General features: G+C 45.7%; 1 protein-coding gene across 1 annotated transcript in view; it reads left to right on the forward strand.

Moving 5' to 3' along the window:
• The window catches only part of SMC1B (structural maintenance of chromosomes 1B), a 34,945-nt gene extending 18,446 nt beyond the window's left edge, over positions 1 to 16,499 (forward strand). The window contains exons 15-25 of the mRNA XM_064142839.1: positions 1,101 to 1,207; positions 2,808 to 2,949; positions 3,695 to 3,840; positions 5,673 to 5,826; positions 6,606 to 6,704; positions 8,022 to 8,178; positions 8,880 to 9,034; positions 10,065 to 10,216; positions 10,388 to 10,457; positions 14,959 to 15,069; positions 15,314 to 16,499. Coding sequence (XP_063998909.1) covers positions 1,101 to 1,207; positions 2,808 to 2,949; positions 3,695 to 3,840; positions 5,673 to 5,826; positions 6,606 to 6,704; positions 8,022 to 8,178; positions 8,880 to 9,034; positions 10,065 to 10,216; positions 10,388 to 10,457; positions 14,959 to 15,069; positions 15,314 to 15,424 — 1,404 coding nt within the window. The 3' untranslated portion in view covers positions 15,425 to 16,499. The remainder of the gene's footprint in view (positions 1 to 1,100; positions 1,208 to 2,807; positions 2,950 to 3,694; positions 3,841 to 5,672; positions 5,827 to 6,605; positions 6,705 to 8,021; positions 8,179 to 8,879; positions 9,035 to 10,064; positions 10,217 to 10,387; positions 10,458 to 14,958; positions 15,070 to 15,313) is intronic.
• The last annotated feature ends 871 nt before the right edge of the window (positions 16,500 to 17,370 follow it).

Consider the following 17,370-nt stretch of genomic DNA (forward strand, 5'->3'; position numbering starts at 1 on the left):
TCTTGCAGTGCATACTTGTATACTCTTGCAGTATACACCTGAGGTGTATAGTAGATGTGTAATTTAGTTCCTGGCCTCTGGCCCATCTTTCTTGGATTATTCTGTGACTTGAATTCTTCATGTGTAAAGAAGACAGAGCTTGCTGCATGTACTCTGCCTTGCTTGTATTGCTTGCTTAAGGTGTCTTGTCATCTGCAAACATCTGCTTGCTTAAGGTGTCTTGTCATCTGCAAACACCGAGGAACTCAGTGATGCTTTAGGCTTCAGGAATGTCACATCCAGAAAACTTTTGTTTGTTCATTCTGAAATGAGAAACAAGCCCAGAAAATCCCCCAAAGCAAACAGTGGGTGGTCATCAGTAGCATTACTTTATCATGGAGTTGTGATTTGATGTGGTATTCAGTATCTGGTTCAACAGGCCATGCATACCAAAACAATAGAAGCTGTAGTGGGGTTTGGCCTGTAGAGTTTCCTTTAAATGTTGTTCAGTCCATTGGGTTTCTTGTTAAATGCTGTGGGTTGTTGCTCTGTTCTTGGTTCTGCCCTGCCATGTACACTGTGCCTACTCTCTGCCTGCCTACATTTGTCATGAACACATTAGGGCTCCTTTTGGATGAAGCTTTTGTTGGTATAAGCTGCACATACTAACAAAAGAGATTTTGTGGTGTGGTTTGGCTTTGTTCTTTACTGTGGCTTTGCTGTAAGTGGACCATAGTAATCAATATTTATGGCTTATATGAAAGGATTAAAATGAAGCCCTGAACCATACCAAGCAACTGAGATGACTGTCCTGTATACCATTCAGTTTTCTCTTCAGATAACTGGGAACAATAGACAAAACCAGGGAAGCTGGTTACACTGTGATGACTTCAAAGTATCTCTGGAGTAACTACACACTGTCGAGGAGAGCTTAGATCAGAGTTTACCTCTTGTAGATCATGTGCTTTGTACCTGGGGTTTGCACCAAGAGTGTCAATTGAAAATGTCTCAGTAGTTCAGTTTACTGTTTCTTTAAGGTACCTTGAAAATCCAGCCTGTAGATGACGTGACAGTCTAAATATGACCACGACCATCTTTTTGCCCCCTGTCTCTGTTGGAAGGCTGAAGATGCTGTTTTCCGGGAGTTCTGTGAAGAAATTGGGATAGAAAATATTCGTGTGTATGAACAAGGACCCGTGAGACAACAGGAGGAGACTGCTAAGAGAAGGTGACATTTGTAAATGAAATGTTACAAAGTGGTCTGCAGTAGATTGTGCACACTGGATAGTATCACAGAGTGGTAGGGGTTGGAAGAGACCTCTTGAGACCTTCGAGTCCAACCTCCCTGCCAGAGCACAACCAGAGAGTCCAGCTGAGGTCACGCATAAATGCATCCAGACAGGCCTTGAAAGGCTCCAGAGAAGGAGACTCCACAACCTCTCTGGGCAGCCTCTTTCAGGTTCTGTGAGCCTTACAGTAAAGAAATTCTTGCCTATTTGAGGTGGAACTTCCTGTGCTGCAGTTTACATCCTGTTCCAGGGCACAAGTGAGCAGAGGCTGTCGCTGTCCCTGTCCCTTCCTTCCTTCCTGAACCCCAGCCTTTGGATATTTTATAGACATTGATTAGATCCCCTCTCAGTCTCCTCAGCAGCCCCAGAGCTCTCAGCCTTTCCTCATCAGGCAGTGCTCCAGTCTTAGTCATCGTTATAGCCCTCTGTTGGACTGTCTCAAGTAGGTCCTTGTCCCTCTGGAACTTCATGAAGTTTACTCATGCATGAAGTTTATTGTCCTTATGCCCTCTCAGGATGCAACCCCCTCCCTTAACCCTTACACAGAAAGCATTTGCAGCAAGCTTGCCTTTGATGCTGTCTCTGCAATCTCCTCAGTGCAGAAAAATCTTCAACCTCAGTCCCCAGGCAGTGGCATTCTGCTTAGTTTTTTCATTATCCCTAATTTGGTTAGATACTTAGAGTGGAGATGAGGAAGAAACTCCTTACAGTGAGTTTTCCCACAGGCAGCCTTACAGGCGTTCCCCTCAAACAGACGTGCGGCACAGGGTCACAGAGCTGTATCTTAGAGAGCAGAATGCTAACTCTCTCCTTGTGCTGCACATGTTGTCAGGCAGGTAACAGTTTGTGCACTTCCTGACACTGCTTACAGAGAATGCACCTTTTCTACATGGCTAACATCCTAGTACTAGTCATGAACTCCCATTTCCTTTACAGTCACCTCTTTAACTGCTGAGGAGCACTCTGGTTGCAGAAACTAGCCCAGATGCATGTTTTTGGCTGGTGCTGCAGTGAGGTCCTATGCACTGCTTTTGGTTGCAGTTTGAAGCACCTTCTGGCTGGAGTGCCCATATCTATAGAGTCTGGAGGTGGTCATCTGCCAACTCTTGCATGAACAACAGTTGCAGCATTAGTAGCAAGTCTCCAGCTGACTGGGAAGCTTGCAGAGGCTCAGCAGGGAGTGCAAGCCGTGGATAAACACATTGCTGTAACTTTTGCCCAGCTCCTTCCTAATCATTTCTAGGTGCACCACACTGGGCTGCTTGAACTTCTGGTCTCACTCCTCCTATGGCATGTGGCCTCGCTGTATCCTGTGCTATTTTTGGGCTATTATCCCTGTATTTTTGCAACTTGCAGTGCAGGCACAGGATGTGGCATAGTGGAATCGATGAGCCAAATGTATACAAACTTTTTGTGTTCATCTAGAAGAGAGGAAAATTCTAGCTAAGTGGTCACAGTGAAAACATGTCTTGGATTAACTTGGCTTCACTCACAGTTACTAGCCTGCTTTGTAAGCTTTGGTTTGAATGCTTTGACTAGACTGGAGTTTGAAAGTCAGAAGACACAACTGAATACTCAGCTGGAGTATAACCGTGATCATCTACAGAAGTCTACAAATGCAGTCAGCAAGTTGAGGGAGACCATTCATAAAGATGAAGCTGAGATCACCAAGCTACAGAAGGTGACTTAGACATGTTTGTCTGGGGCTGGGAGAAGGAAAGGAATACACTGATTTACTGCTTAGAACAAACACAGTCGATGCTGTTGAGTTCCTCTTCTAGAGCTTAAATCAGCATTGACTTAGTGAAGATGTAAAAAACTACAGCTGCATATTGTCACTTTAACTGTGGAGTAACCTCTGTCAGGGGAGTTACTAAAAAGTAAGCTTACTAAAAACTGTGTGAAAGGTTACCTTTCATTCATTATATATGAAAAGGCAGCACCAGTGTTAGGTTTGCTATATTCTAGCATCCTATTTCTAGCAGTTTAGCAGTGGGCTGTGTAAGGGAAGACTCTTTTAAAGTGCCTGCACAGAGAACAAAGAATATCTTTAACAAACAATGCTTCTAAAAGTATTTCAGGTTACCTTAGAAGGTGCTAAACAGGTTGTAGATGTACAGCAAGGCTAAAGGACTGAGGAAAAGGGAGTAGGTGTACAGACCTTAGGCATCCTAAGATCCCAGCCTTGTTCCATGGTTTAATGTGGTACAATAACAAAGCCAGAGTGTGCTGTGCCTGTGCAAACACAACATCTGGATCTCGCTGTGTGTCACACAGGCTCTCCTCCCAGTGCCTCTCAGGTTTGGTGCTCTAACACGTGGGAATGTACTCTGACATATTTAAAGTTAACTCTTTTGTTATTTATGCTAAAGCTTCCATATCAAGATTTCTGCTGAAAGGTTAAAAATGTAAACATTTCTGTGCAGGATGAAAAGATGCTTCTGAAAAAAGTGAATGAAATTGTGGAAGAGCAGCAGCTTCTTAAGGACAGGTTGAGTGGTCGTAAATCTGAGGTTATAAAAGCCCAAAATGAAGTGGAAGAGTTAAGAAAGACAGCATTAGCTGTTAATAGGTAATTACTAATTGTACTTCTGGGGAGATGATGAATGTCTTAGTATCTAGCAGAGTTTTAATGATCAGGTGTTTGAATTCCTCCTGCTCTCCTTTCTCAGGAAAGATTCACTAGAGGCATGGTAATTTGCATTAGCAATATGCACCAGTTGAAAAGGATTTCTGATTCAGTTTGTGGTTCCCAGAAGCCATGTGAGTGAGAAGATTTCATGAGCTATCCCATTAACCAAACAGAACAGCATTTGTCTGATCTAGCTGGCATCAGGTCTCCTGATTTCTGATAAACAGGCAGAGGCTTCTGAGAAGTATATATTTCCTTACAGGTGATTGGGAGGAGCAGATTAAGTTTGCTGCTAGTGTCATGTTGTTCTTGGTTCGATTATGAAGAACTTGGTTTTTTTCTGATGTCAGTGGTTTTGTTTTCTGCAGGCCTTTAAAATGTTAAATACCATTAGATACATATTCATTTAAGGTCAACACCTACCTTGCAGTTCTTTTATACCAACTGCTCTGGGGACTATGGTTACCTCTTATTGATGCTTAATCATAGAATCAGTTAGAGTTGGAAAGGACCACAAGGAGCAGCCAGTGCCAACCCCCCTGCCATGCCCAGGGACACCCTACCCTAGAGCAGGCTGCACACAGCCTCAGCCAGCCTGGCTTCAAACCCCTCCAGCCATGGGGCCTCAACCACCTCCCTGGGCAACCCATTCCAGCCTCTCACCACTCTCCTGCTCAACAACTTCCTCCTCACCTCCAGCCTCACTCTCCCCACCTCCAGCTTTGCTCCATTCCCCTCAATCCTGGCACTCCTGATGTCCAGAAAAGTCCCTCCACACCTTTTTGTAGCCCCCTGCAGATCCTGGAAGGCCACAAGAAGGTCCCCTGGGAGCCTCCTCTGCTCCAGCCTGCACAGCCCCAACTCTTTCAGACTGTGCTCACAGCAGAGCTGCTGCAGCCTCTCTGCATCCTCCTGGCCCTTCTCTGGACAAGCTCCAGCATCTCTACATCTCTCTTGTAATAGGGGCTCCAGAACTGGATGCAGTACTGCAGATGGAGTCTCAGCAGAGCAGAGTAGAGAGGGAGAATCCCTTCCCTGGCCCTGCTGGCCACACTGCTCCTCATGCAGCCCAGGCTCTGGTTGGCCATGGGGAGTCTTCTGTGTGTTGGCAAAGTGTGGCTGGGCAAACTTGTGGAACTGTGTATAGAATTTGAGTTTGCATAAGTGTAGACTCTTACATCAACTCACCTGAGCTTACATAAGCTCAGAGAGTGCAAGCATAGCAACTCGGCTTATGGTGTGTCGTTTAAGCAGTACGACTGTCACGGCTCCGCCTTATTTAGCGAGTTGATGCTGTCAGAGCAATTTGTTCAAAGATTCCAGGTGTGATTCAAGTAGAATAATGCTAAAAGATACTTGATTATATTTTTCAGAGGGTCAGACCTCTACACATGCTCAGCAGAGCTGAACAGAACAGAGTTGAGTTCTGGTTAGGCAAAGTTCTATTTGAACGTGCTGTAGTGCGAGCTTGGTAACGCATTGAAGCTGTGTCTGTGCTCTGATCTTTACCTTGCCATAGGCTTAAGAGTTCATACTTTACAGCACACTGTTGGTTTGTGTGCTGCAGTAGCATGTGGCTCCCAGCTCTCTCTTGAGTTGTTTGGGAGGATGAAGAGGAGAAGTGAAGTGCTGTTGTCCCTGGTGTTTGATGGAGATGGTAGAGGAAAAAGCCTTCTTTGTTCTTAGTTACAGTTTTTTGTGCTGTGTGGCTGTGGATGCTACTGGCAGCGATGTTCCTGCTCTTTAACTGATTGTACCTTTTGTGCATGTAGAGAAGTGACAAAATTACAAAAGGAAGCTACAGCTATAGAATCCTCTCTGGAAGAGAAAAGATTAAGGCGACATAATTTGCTGCTTGAATGCAAGGTGGAGGACTTGAAGTTACAGCTGCTGTCTGGATCGCTGGATGACATCAGCGAAGTAGAGGTACTTCCAGGCTTTACAGAAGATAGATCTGCTGGGGTTCATTGAAGGAACCTTGGTGAGAAAGGGACTGACAGGGATGTGCAGCATAGCTCTCATTCCTGGCAAAGCTGCTGCTGGAAATCCAGGCTTACAGGGTCCAAAAGGTATTCTGCTTATGTTGCACAGAACTGATGCTCCTCGTGTCTTCTGAGGCCAGCTGAGTGGAAGAAACACTTCAGTGACTTTCCCTGAAAGAGGATGGAATTATTATGGGAACATAGATCTTTCCAGTCAGGAAGTTTACAGTATGGACCTTGTGCTAAATATCTTAGAAATTATTTACTCCTGCTTTCATCTTGGCTTCAAATTGAAGTTAGCAAATCTTTTCTTATTTAAAAAGTCTGGGGGTTCATTTGACTCATAGGAAGTAAACTCTGGTTTGGCTGGGGAACAAGCTGTGGAATAAGTCCTCCTTATACTGTGTTACCACTGTCCTCTCATTTTACTTCCTTTTAGAATCAGAGAATCAGTCAGGGTTGGAAGGGACGACAAGGAGCAGCCAGTTCCAACCCCACTGGCACACCCTACCCTAGAGCAGGCTGGCCACAGCCTCAGCCAGCCTGGCCTTAAACACCTCCAGGGACGGGGCCTCAGCCACCTCCCTGGGCAACCCATTCCAACCTCTCACCACTCTCATACTCAACAACTTCCTCCTCACCTCCAGTCCTTTTAATACATTGTTTAACAGTTTAAAAGTTAACTGATATATTTCTGACCTGCTATGTCCTTCGCATTTATAGCTGGGAACTGAAACGGAAGGCACCCAGACTACATCAAGTATCTATGAGAGAGAAGAGGCAATTCAGATCAACTACAGCAGCCTATCAGAAGAATTGAAGGTAAGCTTTTTGTTGTTTGAAATCATTTAGTGTTGAGATTTTTATTTAAAATCAATGAAACTCCCTGAGAACACAAGTAAGCTTAAGTGCATGTGTGTGTGGGGTTTGGTTTTACACTGGTGTATGACATTTCTGGATAGGTCACTTTCCTATATAACCAAACTTAATTTGAAGTCTACCCTAACCATGAAAACAGATGAAGCTTGAGAGGCTTGGAACACAAGGCCACAAGAAGGTCACCTGAGAGCCTCCTCTGCTCCAGCCTGCACAGCCCCAACTCTTTCAGTCTGTGCTCACAGCAGAGCTGCTGCAGCCTCTCTGCATCCTCCTGGCCCTGCTCTGGACACTCTCCAGCATCTCCACAGCCCTCTTGGCCCAGGTGCTCCAGAGCTGGATGTAGTACTCCAGGTGGGGTCTCAGCAGAGCAGAGAGGGAGAATCCTCTCCCTGGCCCTGCTGGTCACACTGCTGCTGCTGCAGCCCAGGCTCTGCTTGGTTTTCTGGGCTGCAAGTGCACACTGCTGGCTCCTGCTGAGCTTCTTATGCCATGGTCTGGTTGATTGGACAGGGCTGGGAGATAGGTTGGACTGGATGAGCTTGGCAGTCTCTTACAACTCTGATTTTCAGTTTTGCTTTACCTTCTTCTTTTAAGTTCCAGCACTGGAGATTATGATTTAAAACTCCAGAAACAAATTATGGGCTGCCAGGGTTGTTGTGCCACCTGCTGTAGTGTTTTCAGAGACTGAGACTTAGCATATTTCGCTCTGTGACAATCCATTAGGTCATGTTTGCTTAGCAGTTTTTGTGACTCTCTTTTCTTTGTCATCATAAGGAAAATAAGAGCAAGGGATGAGTCTGTCACTGAACTCTCCTTGAATAATTCGTCAGGAACCTGTCTTAAGAGGTTTCCTTTGCAAATCAAGTAGTGAAGCCATCTGATCCTCCTCTGTTGTGTTTTAACCCAGGCTTCTAGGCTGAAGACAGTTTGGTGTCTGTTTTTAGTAGTCTTGTGGAAGAACAACTAGGACCCAGTAAATCTGTTCAGAGAACTGAGACTCTGAGTGGAGACTTTTGTTATGTAGTCTTTCTAGACTGGATGGGGCACTTAGTGCCAAGGTCTGGTTGATTGGATAGAGCTGGGTGCTAGGTTGGATTGGATGATCTTGGAGGGCTCCTCCAACCTGCTTGATTCTATGATTCTGTAAAAGCTATTGGATGAGTGGGGTGATTGCTCCTGAGCCATGAGTACTTGCCATGTAGAAATGTCTTGGTCTAAAAGCAGATACTATTGCTGGAACATTTTTTTTTCCTTCATTAGGACCTAGAGTCTGATAAGGACATAGAGGAACAGCTGCAGCAGATGCAGCAGGAAATAAGATTAAAAGAGAATACTTTAATGAAGACAGCTGCACCGAACCTGAGAGCAGTAGAGAAATTACAGATAGCTCGAGACAAGTTCCAAGAATCAATAGATGGTAACTCTTTGTCTTCCTTATTAATCTCTCTTCCGACCATAAGAGTTGTCACCCAGATTCATATTCCCCTTTCTGGGGTTTGGCACTGCTGGCTTTGCTTCTTTCAGATAGTGAGGTATTCCTTCTGCTGAAGCGTTAATCCTCAGTTGTCCTCTTTATGTGTAACCAATGTGTTAACACCTACTTTGCTCTGAAATAATTGATTGAAATGCAGCTTGAGTGACTGGGAAGATAATGTGTTGGCCAAATGACAAAGTGTCTGCTTATTTTCTAAAAATTGCTGACTGTAATCATAAAACTATCTCTGTGATTCTTAAATAATTGAAGTAACAGACACATAGCACACGCAGCTCGGACATGAGCCTTACTGCAAGCTTGCTGGTGTCCTCAGAGACTGTTGCAGGCAGTCGCTAAGAAACCCAAGATGTTCTGAAGCTGTTACAGGTGAATGCTGCTGGTTAAGGCTACTCAGCGTACAGAAGGAGAAGAACTTTGTTCATTCCTGCAGCTCCAAGTGGCAGTAGAGCAGACTGAACACAACCCAGCCCCGTTGGAATTCTGAAAAGAAACCCTTCTATGCATCTCGGTTTTCTGCAATAAGCCCTTGCCTCGATACTTGTTCTGCTACACAGCATACTGATTGTGCTCTTTATGTTGGCATAGAGGCTTAGTGAGTAGTCTGAGTGTTGCTTTTTTCACAGCTTTTGAGGCCAGCAGAAAGGAAGCCAGGGCATGCAAGCTGGAGTTTGAGCAGGTGAAGCAAAGGAGATATGAGCGCTTCAGCCGGTGCTTCGAGCATGCCTCCGTAGCCATTGATCAGATCTACAAGAAACTGTGCAGAAGCAGTAGTGCTCAGGTGAGTCTGGTCCTCAGGTGCCTGAGCTTAGGCCTACTTGATTCTTTGTTATCTGGAACAAGAGAACCTGTGCAGCACAAGCCCTGTGAGGAGAGGCTGAGAGCTGGGGTGGTTTAGCTTGGAGAAGAGTAAGCTCAGGGCAGACCTCATTGCTGTCTACAGCTACCTGAAGGGAGGCTGTAGCCAGGTGGGGTTGGGCTGGGCTGCCAGGCACCCAGCAACAGAACAAGGGGACACAGCCTCAAGCTGTGCTGGGGGAGGTCTAGGCTGGATGCTGCTCTTCAGCAGGAGGTGTTTCCTGCAGATGAAGCAAACTTACGAGTTGTAACACTAGCTTAGTATTCAAACTGTGATGGTTTGGGAGTTACCTGCTCCCCCAGCACTTAAGAAAATCACCCAGACTAGACTCAGATGGCTGGAAATGAAGGAATGAAGCTATCTTTACAGCATATATATACATATATATGCTGTACATACATATGCTTGTATATATATATATATATATATATACACAGTTACATACCAATTAAAAGGAACACAGAAATACAGTACCCCTCCCAGAAACAATCAGAGTCCCCAGGAGGGCTCCTGACCCAAACCCCTTCCCCCTCCCTTCAGAAATAACCAGGTAACTCACATGTGTCTCACCTGATAAATCTGGAGATCTGAGGTGTGGCCGTTTGAGCTGATCCTCTAGCTCAGACATAGGGGAGCTGTCAAAAAGAGAGGACAAGGAGGCTAGGGGGAAAAGGGGTTAGGTGGATTAGAGAGTCAAAGGCAGAATCTGCCAGAGAGAAGGCACAGCCCAAAGTGAGAGCTGAGCAGTGTGTGAAGTGCCTGTCTGAGCTGTATGTTGGCTGGTTGTGTTTCTCAGCAGCAGAATGGTGATGCACTGTTACTGTTGCTTTTCTTCCTTCTTCTCACAGCTAAAGATTGAGTTTCTCTCAGTAAAAATTAGCCTCAAACCAACAGCCAGCTTACCAGTTCTAGAGCTGTCCCTGTTAATAATGAAATGCATGTGTGTCTCCAGGCATTCCTGAGCCCGGAGAATCCCGAGGAGCCTTATCTGGAAGGCATTGGCTTCAACTGCGTGGCTCCAGGAAAACGCTTTATGCCAATGGACAGTCTGTCAGGAGGAGAAAGATCTGTGGCAGCTCTGGCCCTGATGTTTGCTATACACAGGTAGGAGACGTTTGCTCTCTCAGCCAGCTGGGGGCTAAGTGGCAGGGAGATACTGTTTAGCAGAGTATTCAAGCACTGCTGAGGTCTTTGTTCTTGTCAGAACTGCATGGCAGGTGACTCTCTGAAGTGACTGGAATGTCATTTAGCACTCTGGTGTCTCTTCTTCTACAGCTTTCGACCAGCACCTTTTTTTGTTTTGGATGAGATAGATGCTGCCCTGGATAACACAAACATTGATAAGGTAACTTGAGGCCTTTCTCCTTCTATCAACAACATAATGACACCTTTTGGAGGATGGCTACTTCTCACTTCAGGTTGTTGGGTTGAAGGGACTGATTATAATGTCTTAACCTGGTTTAAAATCTGTGGGGGTTAGGACCAAAGTAATGTTCCTGTGAGATGTTAGACTAAAGCTAGGTTTAATTTCATAAATCTGAATGTGTTTTCATCAGGTGCCAAGCTGTTGAGAAAAACAGGTCAGGAGTGTGAAAGTGGAGAGCATGACCACCTGTGCTACAGTCTGGTCACTCATGGATTGCTGCTTGGGTGGGACTGTAATTTTTAAGGCCTCTTTGTTCTCTTACCTCTAAAGAAGCAGAAGAGTGTATCTACATGGCCTATGAAATATCTTAAGAAAGATGTTGAGGTGCTTGAACATATCCAGAGAAGAGCACCAAGGCTGTTGGGGGGGCTGGAGCACAGCCCTGTGAGGAGTGGTAGAGGGAGCTGGGGGTTTTCAGCCCAGAGAAGAGGCAGCTCAGGGCAGACCTCATTGCTGTCTACAACTACCTGAAAGGAGGTTGTAGACCAGGTGGGATTGGGCTCTTCTGCCAGGCACCCAGCAACAGAACAAGCTGCACCAGGGTAGGGTTAGGCTCGATGTTAGGAAGAAGATTTTCACAGAAAGAGTGATTGGCATTGGATGGGCTGCCTGGGGAGGTGGTGGAGTCCCCATCCCTGGAGGTGTTTAAAAGGAGGCTGGATGAGGCACTTAGTGCTGTGGGTTAGTTAATGAGAAGGTGTTAGGTGATAGGTTGGACTCTTTGAGGTGTTTCACAACCTGGTTGATTCTGTGATTTTCACACTGACACCAAGACCTGTCACTCTCCTTGTTTTAGTCACATGAATTATTGCTTGATTAAAATAGCTTCCTATCCTCCTGCATTTCTTTTTTGCCAGTAACTATTCACTGTAACAAAACCCTGTGATAGAACACACAGAGTAAAGGTTGTCAGTTGCAGGTTGTCAACCTTTGAGAAGAGGAGATTTAATACAAGGAGACTCTAGGAGAAGAATCATCAAGATCTTGCCTGGATTTTAGTCTGTGGAGACATTCCCTCCCACAAAGATCAGGCTGTCTCTCTGCTTGCATTAGTAGTGCTGTTGGTCTGGGTAGATCTAACACACAGCACTAGTTTTACAGACACCAGGCTTTTGCTTTCTTTCCTGGTGGAGTAGACTCTCATGTGCCAAGTACAGCAGGTTTGCTTGCAGGGTGCCTCTTCAGCAGACAGCTGTGAAATCTCACCTCCTTGTGCCTGCCAGATAGAATTCCTTCTTGGAGATGGCTGACTCCAGGCAATGGCATCCTGGCCTGCATCAGGAACAGTGTGGCCAGTAGGACAAGGGAGGTTATTCTTCCCCTGTACTCAGCACTGGTCAGGCCACACCTTGAGTACTGTGTCCAGTTCTGGGCCCCTCAATTCAAGAAAGATGTTGAGGTGCTGGAACATGTCCAGAGAAGGGCAACAAAGCTGGTGAGGGGCCTGGAGCACAAATCCTATGAGGAGAGGTTGAGGGAGCTGGGCCTGTTTAGCCTGGAGAAGAGGAGGCTCAGGGGTGATCTTATTACTGTCTACAACTACCTGAAGGGGCATTGTAGCCAGGTGGGGGGTGGCCTCTTCTCCCAGGCAACCAGCAATAGAACAAGGGGACACAGTCTCAAGTTGTGCCAGGGTAGGTATAGGCTGGATGTTAGGAAGAAGTTCTTCACAGAGAGAGTGATTGGCATTGGAATGGGCTGCCCGGGGAGGTGGTGGAGTCACCGTCCCTGGGGGTCTTCAAGAAAAGACTGGATGAGGCACTTAGTGCCATGGTCTAGTTGACTGGATAGGGCTGGGTGATAGGTTGGACTGGATGATCTTGGAGGTCTCTTCCAACCTGGTTGATTCTGTGATTCTATGAATATTGTGAGTTCCTTAAGCACTCCTTGGGCTGCAAGTCTATGCCAGATACCCATCATTCACTACTTCCAAGCAGAGGCTAGGCCCCAGATCTGTTTTAACCTGGTTTGGTGTGTTTCAGCAACACCAAATTAGACATAATGGGATTGGCTCTGGATGACATGGGGAGAGACAAGATTACTCACCAGGTGGTTCCAAAACACCTCTGTCAAGTAAGCTTTTTAACAGGATGATTTCCTGATTGCTCATCCCCTCCTGGGAGTCGATGTAACAGTAGAAGATTACACATTCAGGTTAGGTATCAGTATCCTTAATCCTGAAGTCAGAGCTATCATGACTGATGACTTCAGAGTTGCACAGGCTGCCTCTCTCATCTGCCACTGCACCGTTGGTTGCTAAATGGCACGGGTTTGCCTTTCAGCAAGGCTGCACTATTAGGTGATTAATACTTCCTATCTCTGCAGGCTTCAGAGGTGATCTTCTGGATATGAATGTAAAATTCTCCTTGCTTCTGTCTGGAGCTGGTCAAGAGTCCCAGGTCATGCCTAAAACAATTGCAGGTTGCTATCTGGATTACTTTTCCCACAGAGGTTCCTGCTGCAGTTACAGATGCAGCAGTCCTCAACGACACATTGCACAAAGTTCAGGATTTCCAGCGTGGCAGCAGCTTCCCACAGAGACTGCAAAGGATGCAGTGACATAGCTGCAGAGAAATGCAGTGAGGAGGCACCTTGGTGCAGTTTGCCTTTCTGAGCAGGCTCATCCTGAGGCATCTGGCAGAGGAAATGGCCACTTTACACCTAAGAATGTGCTAAGCACTATTCTTCAGTGCACTCTAAAGGGAGAACAGCTGATCTTTCTTATATGCAGCTGGGCTTATTAGTTCGAACATACTTCAAAGCTGACTTTCTTTAGGATAAGGATTGCATTCACGGCCCCACAAAAGACAGTCGCATTAATGGTTGTCAGCCAAATGGTTCTGAAGCTTAGACCCTTCAGTCAGTGGTGTTTTCACAGGTTGAAAACACCATGCTTCAGCTGCCACATCAACAACGATGCTTTTAAAAGGTGTATTCAGGGAAAAGGAGAACATTAATGCAGAAAGGTTAAGTAGTGTAAGTTCTGCTATAATGCACACTTATTAAACATAGCATCCATAGATACCACTTTATGGCCAAAGAGCTGATCATCTGGATTGTATTATGCATTAGGCTTCACCTTGAAATTGCTGTAGGAGTGTACACTGCATCAGTTGAGTCCTTGGCGCCCTTCTTAGCAGGTTGGGAAGTAACTCTGAACCTCCTGCTTTGAAACTAAATTTGGCTTCTGCCCATTTTGTGACTGCCGTGGCTACAGGTGCCTTTCTTCTCCCCTAAGGCAGGGCCACACTTGCTGCATAGCCCTGCCCGCGTAGTTTCCTTTGGCTTATGCTCTTCTGCAGTCCTTTCCCTGCTTGCTGCTCCCGAGACAGGAGGGCTTGGGGCAGGAGGACTGCAAAGGCAGCTCTTTGACTGTGGGCAGCCTGTTATTCAGGCTCTGGTGTATAACGGAGAGCAGCTGCCTGTGTAGTGGGGAAAAGGGTGAGAGAGCAGAGGTTTCCTAGGAGGCTTCTTTAGTTGCCTTCAACATCTATCTAGACATTGTTAGAAGGAGAGTCAGATGATAATTTAAGTGTGTGTGGAAAGCCTTTTAAATCACAGCATGACCAAGAGCCAGAGTGCAGTGACCTGAAAGTACAATGTTTCCTGCCTCCCAGGGACTTTCCTACCTCTTTCTTTACCTGCAAGATACAATTGGTCCTGGAAAGGACCAAAAACTTCTGGCAGGGGAATTTCAGTGTTACAAGTGAGCAAAACTGAGGTAAGGAAATGTTGTGTTTCTGCTACTCTCTGGTGTCCAGCTTTTACCCTTAGAACTTCTTCTTCCTATTTTTCAGTTTAAGAATTTCCTGAGGCAGACCTGCAGTGACAGTTTCCATGACAAGTAAATAACTTCTCGGAGGCAGTTCTTCCATTAAACATAAAAATCACCTTCCTGACACGTGCAGATGAAAGTCTGATTTAAAATGTGCTTTTTATCCAGCACTTAATTTCTGGTTTGGGGTACTGCCTCGTTCAGTCATCCATTTGTAACTTCATGTTTGTACCTTCACTTCGCAGAGCGCTAAGAAAAGCTGTTGCTGTCTGCAACAAGCTAATGCATATTCCAAGTTGTTCATCACCTACAGCTAACAACAATCTTCCCACACTTTGCCCTCAGCATCCAGGAATTTCCACCTTCCTTGGTAGCTCTGTTAAGCAGTGTACTGTGGTTGGCACTGGTCTCTTTCTGAATGATGACTGCACGTTGGAAAAGCAGAGAGATGTCTTAACAGTTAAGAACCTGCCAAGTACCTGTCTTAAAAGTGTTTTATTTCTCATGTGACCCTGTTTATCTCCTAGCCAGAGTACTGCGTTCTGCAGCTAACATAGCTCAGCTCTTTCCTAGTGACTCTCTAATCGCAGCACAGGCTAAGTTGGCCAGAATTAACTGACTGGAATCTTTGGCTTCTTCCCAAAGGTCTCGAGTTTCATTAGAGAACAGGCCCACGAGCAGATTCAGATGATAGTCATTTCTCTGAAGGAAGAGTTTTATTCCAAAGCAGATGCATTGATTGGAGTGTGTCCAGAGGTAACAATCATTGCCAAATTCTAAGTGAGACACCCTGTTTTCCTTTCAAGTCCTGCTTTACCCCTTAAGTGTCACTGCAGTGAATCGTGTACATAGTGGTGTTGCTGAAATGCTTTGTGGTCAGGAGTAAGCACGGGCACTGGCTGGGTGAAATGATGTAACTCAAGCTCGGTCTTGTAGTCATTCAGGAAATGCTTGTTACCAATACCAGAGTTTTAAACTCTGCCACCCTTCCTCTCCTCAGCAAGATGACTTCGTGTTCAGCCAGGTGCTGACTATGGATCTTACCAAGTATCCGGACGGTGATGACCAGGAAACAAGAGAGAAGCACAAGCGCAGTTCTGCTTCAGAGTGACGCGTGGATGAGTTCAGGGGCAGGTGACGATGCCAAGAACTGAGCTGGCAGTGAAGAGTCTGAGTATGGCTATTGGAGGTTAATAGAGAAATGTTCACCTTTCAGGTTAAGTGGGTTTATAAAATACTGAAAGCAGGCACTAGTACTTTTGGTGATTAGTAAGAGCTAGCCAGAGGTGGGTACTGAAGTGTGTCCATTGTGGTGAGCAAAGCTTTCTCCACTCTTTTGAGGTTCTGTGCCTTAAGGTGACAGTTTACAGGTTCACATAAGCAGTGTTAGAGAGAAGCAGGCTCCTGCTGCTTTTATGAAAGGTGCTGTGTCCAGACCTATCTCCAGTGCACTTAGATGCCTCCTACGGCTGGTCACTCTTTTTGTGTTGCATTTACCCTCAGACAGGTTTATTGCCCAGATCTGGAAACAAGACACTGGAATCTGCCCATTATCTTCTAATGATTGTGACACCCAGAAAGGCCTCAGTCTCCCACTGCAACTTCACAAAAACACTGGGTAGCTTGACAAAACAGCTCATGGTGCATCTCTGCAGATGTGAACTGGAAAAGAAATCAACTTTGACGTTTTCTACCCCACTCACACATGGAAAGAACCAACCAGGTATGAGCCTCATGCCATAGAGAGCAGCCTTGCCACATCTGTTGGTTTGCAGTTGGGATTGCTAGTGTCTAGGCTTCTCACCAGTCAAGGTTTGTGTTTTGATAGATGAAGCATGGCTAACAGTCAAGTTAATGGAGCTAGTTACAGAACACTGTTTGAGAGGGTTTGAATCACTTCCTCTGGCTTATGTTCACCTCAGTGTGTGCTGAAGAGCTTTGCTTGGTTTATGTGTGTTCATAACTGCATCTTACATTCGTGTGCTAGCTTCCTTTTGTCCACCACACTGTTTATACTCACCTACCTCTGCTTGCTGGGCACAAGGGATGGTGTCTGAGCAGGTGGGGTTACTGCATAAGGAAGCAATGACACACAAGCAGTAGCTAGTATTTTCTTGTGGGCACAGTTCAGCAACCTCAGTCTGCTCACAGACAGCTGCTCATTAAATAAAATCTACTGCAAGCCATGAGTTAGCATGAGTGCCTTCCTTCAAAATCCACTGGCAGATGGGGAAATACTTGCAGCAGTGTGAAGAATGCACGGAAGAGCTGCCTCTAGAGGCTGTCAAAAGATTTTTGACTTGCATCAGTCTGTGTACTGCAAAGGCAGAAGTGTTGAGTTGGGTTTATTTGCTAGCAATAGCTGGTTGAAAGAGCAAACCAGAGTTAAGACTTGAGCAAAGTGAAGGGTGAAAGGTGCAGCTTTTAGCTGCTCTCCAGGAATGGTCTGCTGGGCTTTAAATATTTAATTAGAGTGTATGCCATCACCTGGTATGTCCTATCAGCTTTGGTACAGAGCTTGAGCAAAACAGGGTCCTAAACAGTCAGCAAGTTTGTTTGCAGTAAATAGCTTCCATGAATAAAAACTGCCTAAGCAGAAGCTGAGCCCTTGACAGTAGACTCAGCAAACATCCTTCAGCATAGCACCTTGTACAGCTCTTGGAGTGCTGAGGTACTAATCTGCAGAGGGCCTTAGGTGAAAGTGACGAGTTTCAGCTTCTGTCCCTTTTGCCTGGGATAGCTGCAAGGTAATCCCAGCCCACAGCATCACCTATCCTGTATGCTGTACACACTGCTAAGGGCCTTGATTTTCCAAAAGTGATGGATGTGTACTCACAGTCTGCTAAAGGGAGAGGATGAGTATGGTCAAGACTCAGCCTGAGTTTGCTTGGGATTTTTAGCTTTTAAATGCCCACAGCCAAAATCTGCAACTGATCCTTGAGGTGGCATATTAAAATCGTGTACAGTTTCCAGGCTATCACTCGTGCAGAGTGTGTGGGTCTTTGCTGAGGGAATAAAGGAGGCACTGTACATGCACCACCTAAAATTGCTTTTCTG

This window comes from Pogoniulus pusillus, chromosome 4, assembly GCF_015220805.1.
Source record: "Pogoniulus pusillus isolate bPogPus1 chromosome 4, bPogPus1.pri, whole genome shotgun sequence".
Classification (NCBI taxonomy): domain Eukaryota; kingdom Metazoa; phylum Chordata; class Aves; order Piciformes; family Lybiidae; genus Pogoniulus; species Pogoniulus pusillus.